Source organism: Triticum urartu, chromosome 6 (assembly GCF_003073215.2).
Source record: "Triticum urartu cultivar G1812 chromosome 6, Tu2.1, whole genome shotgun sequence".
In the NCBI taxonomy this organism is placed as follows: domain Eukaryota; kingdom Viridiplantae; phylum Streptophyta; class Magnoliopsida; order Poales; family Poaceae; genus Triticum; species Triticum urartu.
The window spans coordinates 395,411,447-395,418,666 of record NC_053027.1 but is presented as its reverse complement, the minus strand read 5'-3'; the positions used below and the strand labels follow the sequence as shown (position 1 = coordinate 395,418,666).

General features: G+C 46.8%; 1 protein-coding gene across 1 annotated transcript; it reads left to right on the top strand.

The window, feature by feature from the left end:
• Positions 1–5,894: 5,894 nt before the first annotated feature.
• On the top strand, positions 5,895–7,020 carry LOC125517671 (chitinase 6-like). The gene is made up of 2 exons (XM_048682880.1): positions 5,895–6,365; positions 6,467–7,020. Exons 1-2 carry the CDS (start codon positions 5,963–5,965, stop codon positions 6,877–6,879), a joined length of 816 nt encoding a protein of 271 aa, XP_048538837.1. The 5' UTR covers positions 5,895–5,962; the 3' UTR covers positions 6,880–7,020.
• The last annotated feature ends 200 nt before the right edge of the window (positions 7,021–7,220 follow it).

The window sequence follows — 7,220 nt, the reverse complement described above, 5'->3', positions numbered from 1 at the left end:
CTAGAATCGAAGCGAACCAGTGAACGAGTGAACCAGGCGGGCATAAGGCGCCAATTAGGAGCACTCTACGCCCTGTGCGTCAAATTGTATAACAGGTCTCCTATACGGGTCGTCCACTAGCACGACCCAATAAATCACATATTGTTTCTTGCATGTTTTTTTTATTTTATTTAATATATTTTAAAGAAAATAATTAAAACCAGATAATAATAAAAAATGTTTGCGTGCCTCAATGAAAATATTCATATATACAGAAACATTGTTGGTCTCATGTTTGTACAAAGATCTTCATGTGTTAAGGTTATACCAAAGTTATAAATGGTTGAAAACAGGAAAAGGAAAAAGAGAATGGAGATAAAATGTAGAAAGATTATACCTTAATGCTAAATTATTAGTTTTTACAAAATCAACATGTGTAGACTAGTTTCCCGACAGAAGTGCACCGGTAATACATTCCCAGTACTTTTGCTTTTAGGGGTGGAGTTTTCGTTCTAATCGTTATCCTGAGAAGGTAAGTGGGGAAGGACGTGATGTTTCCTAGCTTGAGTGAACAATAAAATCCAAAAAATTGAAAACAAATTCAAAAATTATGTTTTCTTTTGTGTCAAACATTGACAAATGTTCTAAGTTCTTGAAAAAATTCAATATTTTTTTATTGTTGAATAATGCCAAAAATAAAACAGAAATGAATTAGTTAATTCAGTAAAAGGATTACCTTGACTTAGGTCTGCCTCTGGTATAAATTAAATCATGGAATTCATGGCAATAAAAAAATCAATTATCAAAGCTGCTATTTTCAAAAGCGTTTTTGGAGTGCTTGATTCTTTTGCACGACTTCCACGAGTGGCATCCACGACGAGTGGCATCGAAAAGAGTTTTTGAATTTGTTTTCATTTTATTAGAAATTACGGTTCATCACGAGCCCATTTGAGCTCTGGAGCAGAAGAGGACTTTCGAGTGGAGAAGTATGTTTAGCGTGAGAGCGAACAAACTTTTTTTTTCTTCTAAGAAATGCATGTGATGGGCATCTTATATCTAATAATTAACAAGGAAAACCGTAGTCAGTACAATGAAAAAGCTGAGCCGCCAACTCCTCGATGTGACGCACGCTTGCAATCTGGTAATCACTTTCCACTGATGTAACCACAAATCTTTGTAAATGGCATCCGACAATTGCGTGAAGTTGACATGCTCAATAACTAGCTTACTCCTAATAATCTAGAGTGTCTAGAATAACACCCCAAAGCATAGCCAATGAAGACGACGATCGGTAATAGTGTGATTCCAATATTTTCATAGTGGTGACGAAAGTTTGAAGGCCAACCATTTTATGAATGCAACTCCATGGGAGTTGAGTTGTGACACAAGAGAAAAATATATGATTAGAGCCTCACCCACGTCACTCAAAAGGACACCGTCCATCTCCAAGACGGTTATGCTTGCGGACCTCCCCCCGAAGGACCCCGACCGTGAATGAGCTGCCACACAAAGTATGTGATTTTTCAGGGGAGCTTAATCTCACAGATTTGATATACCTCGTTGATGGGGAACGTAGCAGAAATTCAAAATTTTCCTACGTATCACCAAGATCTATCTATGGAGAGACTAGCAACGAGGGGAAGGAGAGTGCATCTACATACCCTTGTAGATCGCTAAGCGGAAGCGTTCAAGAGAACGGGGTTGATGGAGTCGTACTCGTCGTGATTCAAATCACCGATGATCCTAGCGCCGAACGGACGGCACCTCCGCGTTCAACACACGTACGGAACGGAGACGTCTCCCATGCCTTGATCCAGCAAGGAGGAGGGAGAGGTTGATGGAGATCCAGCAGCATGACGGCGTGGTGGAAGTAGCGGGATTCCAACAGGGCTCGCTAAGCGCTGCGGGAGGAGGAAGATGTGTCACGGGAGGGAGAGGGAGGCGCCAGGCCTTAGATTGGTTTGCTCCTCCTTTTCCCCACTATATATAGGGCCAAGGGAGAGGGGGAGGCGCAGCCCTTGCCCCTTCCTCCAAGGAAGGGTGCGGCCAAGGGTGGGGAGGAGTCCATCCTCCCCAAGGCACCCCGGAGGTGCCTTCCCCTTTTAGGACTCTTCTCTTTTTCCCATCTCTTGGCGCATGGGCCTCTTGGGGCTGGTGCCCTTGGCCCATATAGGCCAAGGCACACCCTCTACAGCCCATGTGGCCCCCCGGGGCAGGTGGCCCCACCCGGTGGACCCCCGGGACCCTTTCGGTGGTCCCGGTACAATACCGATGACCCCGAAACTTGTCCCGATGGCCGAAATAGCACTTCCTATATATAATTCTTTACCTCCGGACCATTCCGGAACTCCTCGTGACGTCCGGGATCTCATCCAGGACTCCGAACAACTTTCGGGTTACCGCATACTAATATCTCTATAACCCTAGCGTCACCGAACCTTAAGTGTGTAGACCCTACGGGTTCGGGAGACATGCAGACATGACCGAGACGTTCTCCAGTCAATAACCAACAGCGGGATCTGGATACCCATGATGGCTCCCACATGTTCCATGATGATCTCATCGGATGAACCACGATGTCAAGGACTTAATCAATCCCGTATACAATTCCCTTTGTCTAGCGGTATGTTACTTGCCCGAGATTCGATCGTTGGTATCCAATACCTAGTTCAATCTCGTTACCGGCAAGTCTCTTTACTCGTTCCGTCGTAACACATCATCCCGTGATCAACTCCTTGGCACATTGCGCATATTATGATGTCCTACCGAGTGGGCCTAGAGATACCTCTCCGCTTACACGGAGTGACAAATCCCAGTCTCGATTCGTGCCAACCCAACAGACACTTTCGGAGATACCTGTAAGCACCTTTATAGTCACCCAGTTACGTTGTGACATTTGATACACCCAAAGCATTCCTACGGTATCCGGGAGTTGCACAATCTCATGGTCTAAGGAAATGATACTTGACATTAGAAAAGCTTTAGCATACGAACTACACATGTTGTGCTAGGCTTAGGATTGGGTCTTGTCCATCACATCATTCTCCTAATGATGTGATCCCGTTATCAACGGACATCCAATGTCCATGGTCAGGAAACCGTAACCATCTATTGATCAACGAGCTAGTCAACTAGAGGCTTACTAGGGACATGGTGTTGTCTATGTATCCACACATGTATCTGAGTTTCCTATCAATACAATTATAGCATGGATAATAAACGATTATCATGAACAAGGAAATATAATAATAACCAATTTATTATTGCCTCTAGGGCATATTTCCAACACCACTCGTCTGCACCGAGAGTAACAACAATTTCCTGAGATAAGGAGCTAGTCCAGAACCATCCATTGAATTCCATGTGCCAAGACATAATGGTCATGCTCAAATGTTGGGTGTGTGGTTTCATGGGACGTCCATATAATTTAGGATAAGTTCACAAGTAAAGTGTTTTATTAGTTTCAGTAAGAACTTTCTCTAAAAACGGTTTTTAACAATGGCGTGTCTGCAACAGCGGGCGAGTGGTGGCGACGGCCAGCGGTGGCGCGAGAAGGACCATCTTTCCGTAGACGAAGAGGAAGTTTGGAAGAATTTATGAGATCCCGAATAATTTTGTGTGCGTTTTATAAACTTCTTCTTCTTTATTCATTCATAAGTAAACTAGCATTGTTTACAAGTAAAGGAATACCCTCATTAGGGGCGTTATCCATCCAAACACTTAGAGAAGAAAACCTAGCTAACCTTACTAGTACATGAGCTACTCGATTACGTTCCCTATTACAATGATCATAAGTGACATGGAAAAACCTAATGACAAGAAATAACAATCACTATAATGGATGAAGCGACTGAAGAAGAGTAGCCTTGGCTCAACGCATGCACCACCTCCACACTATTCGAATTCACTCCAATCTTACTGCATCCGACGGTATTAGTAAGATTCAAACAAAACCTCACTGCAATTGCTTCTGCTGTGAACGAGTCGAAGCAAAGGTCCATCTTTTCATTAGCAGCCGTTATAAATTTCCCCCTATGGTCCCGGATAACCGCTCCAAATGTTGTTGCGAGTGTGTCACTATCAAATACCGCGTCAACATTTAATTTCACGTAACCATACTTTGGTTTCACCCAAGCATCTGAACAGATGTGAGCCTTTGGGCTATAAGAGATGGTATAATTTGCTACTAAGCCTCTCATTGACATATTGATTTGATATGCACTTTGAGTTTCTTCGTCATGTGTCAATTTTCACCTTTCATACCACAAATATCAAGTCGTTGTTGCCATCGTTTCTCTGAACTTCGGCAAGCCCAACACTTGAATTTGTTGTTCTGGAAGACACAAAAGATGTGCCAACACAAGCTTATCTGCCTTGTCAACTTTCAGTGCATGTTTGATAACAAGCTCAAGACCGAGCATCTTCCACACGTCCATTGTCAATTTGCATTCGAACAACATATGTCTTATGTCATCAGGCCCCTGTTACAGGCTGGACAACTCGAATTTATTTTCAAGTGCTTATTAGCCAGGATAGATCGACAAGGAATAGCACTCTGGAGCGCGTGCCGCATAAATATTTTTATTTTTTCTGGGCAGACTAAGTTCCATACTGAGGCCCATGTATAAGATGGGTTTGAACCTCCAACCGTTAATTCCAACTTATGCCCAAATTAAAATTCCCATTCTATATGACATGCAGATCACACCGTGAAAGTCCCTGACTTAGACATGTTCCATGCCAGAAAATCTGTCATCTCATGTAATGGTAGTGGAATGGCCAAAATCCTTCATGTACATTTTTTGTGTGTTTACGAAACTGCTGGAGAGTTTTCTTTTGTCTATTTTCTCATAAAACCAGACTTTTCTTTCGGATACGAAGCAACTCTGACTGTTTGGCAGTGCCGGAGACCGAAGAGGCAAGCGGCGATTATCAAAAAAAGAAAGAAAAGCTGACTTCCCTCACGGCCTCACCAAAGTCAGGCTGGCCAGATTGCTGGAAACTCATAACGGTACGTGCCGAGTCGAACATTACCACCGTGTCACGTAGGGCAAGCATGAAATTTCAGCGGCTGCGTTTTTTCAGCACTAATTGTCAACCATGACAACCCCAGCCCTAACCCACCGAGTGATGGGCTGAAGATGTATGGTAGCCGTACCTCTCTGGAACAAAGGTACACTTATCTTACTCCCTCCATTTCACAATGTAGTGTTTCCTCTATCCTTGTGTTTCAATTTTGACCGTAAATTTAACTACCAAAACCGATTGTGCTGAGAGCAAAAATTATATTAACGAATTCGTATACGAAAGAAGTTTTCAATTATATAATTTTTTTCTTCCGCCGCAGTTTGTCTTGTTGGTTAAATTTATGGTCAAAGTTGAACTTCGAAAAGCATGGTCGCACTATATTTTAAAATAGAGGGAGTACTCATCAGTATTGGCCGTCGCCTGTCGCATCAAGAAACCCAGACCGTTCCCGGCGAGCTGCCGTCCAGCTTTTTCTTTTCGTATCAATTTTGCTTGTACGTAACGGGGAAAGCAACCGGTTGCTATTGCAGTCGTGACGCCCTCTCCTCCACGGCAAAATGCAGCAGCCGGATGCTTATTTTGGCTAGTCCGACCTATTTTTAGGACGATTCTCTTCTCTAGATGCTGGGGAGTCTGTGGCTCGCAGGCTGCTCATCATAGAAAAAAAAGAACGTGAAACGCAAGCTGCGTACGCTGCTGGAGTGAAGCTCGCAAACGTAGACGCGGTTGACGTTCACGTACCAATTCGCAACGTGCACGCGCCGACTGCAGTTTGACCAAGCCCTCGTTGGACTTGGAAGAAAATGGTCAGACGCTCACACAAAGGGGTCACGTCAGTCACTCCCCCCGGGCCATCCGGAGAACCCTATATAAACAGCAGCGAACCGTCGGAAGCTTGACATCGATCACACGGGCTAGCCACAGAGCAACGAACTCGGGTCATCAGCAACGAACCATGGCGCGGGTGCTGGCTCTCGGCGCCGCCGCGGCTTTCCTCCTCCTGGCAGTGGCATCGACCATGGCGGCCGCGCAGAACTGCGGGTGCGGCGCGACCGAGTGCTGCAGCCGCTGGGGGTTCTGCGGCACCACCGGCGAGTACTGCGGCACGGGCTGCCGCTCGGGCCCCTGCACCGTGCCCGTCACCAACAACGTGTCCGTGCCCGCCATCGTCACGCCGGCCTTCTTCGGCGCGCTCGTCGCCCAGGCCGCCGACGACTGCGCCGCCAAGGGCTTCTACACCCGCGACGCCTTCCTCACGGCGCTCGGCGGCTACCCCGCTTTCGGCCGCACCGGCTCCGACGACGACTCCAAGCGCGAGATCGCCGCCTTCTTCGCCCACGTCAACCACGAGACCATAAGTAAGCTCACCACGCACGCCGACAGTTCACCACGCTTATATATATATGTAGCCCCGAGCCCTGACCATGATGAGCTTGTACTACTACGAAATGATTTGCAGAGTTCTGCTACATCGACGAGATCAACGGGCCGAGCAAGAACTACTGCGACCCGACGAACGCGGAGTGGCCGTGCGCCGCCGGGAAGGGCTACTACGGCCGCGGGTCGCTGCAGATCTCGTGGAACTACAACTACGGGGCGGCGGGGCAGAGCCTCGGCTTCGACGGGCTCAACGACCCGGACGCGGTGGCGCGGAGCCCCGTCCTGGCGTTCCAAGCGGCGCTCTGGTACTGGATGAACAGCGTGCACGACATCATCGTCTCCGGCCAGGGGTTCGGCGCCACCATCAGGGCCATCAACGGCGCGCTCGAGTGCAACGGCAAGAACCCCAGCGCCGTCAACGACCGCGTCGCCTTCTACAAGCAGTTCTGCCAGCAGTTCGGCGTCGACCCGGGGACCAGCCTCACCTGCTAATTAAGCTCACTGTTTAGGACATCGCGTGGACTTGGTTGTGGCATATGTGCGTGCATCTGATTCGGACAGACATATTCAGGATAAGATTGCTTTCGGATTTGACACTATACTTGTTAATTTGATAATTTTTGGACGCCGATATTGACCTGACGTTCGGTCTGGCGACCACCCACCAAAGGTTCATCATCAGGAAAGAAGCTATCGATCGAACGAGATCGTTCCATTCGGTCTTCTTGTAGCGCGAACACGAAGCCTTAGGTACATGACTTTAAATACGTAAAACAAAAATACAAATAAAAGCAATGATTTCTATACTAAAAAATCCCATGAAGTTCAGCATG

What these genes read in the sequence shown, in the direction of transcription:
- LOC125517671 (XM_048682880.1), top strand. Translation starts at nt 5,963, where the DNA reads ATGGCGCGGGTGCTGGCTCTCGGCGCCGCCGCGGCTTTCCTCCTCCTG. An exon ending in CGTCAACCACGAGACCATAA is followed by an intron (nt 6,366 to 6,466) that starts GTAAGCTCACCA and finishes AATGATTTGCAG; the next exon opens with AGTTCTGCTACATCGACGAG.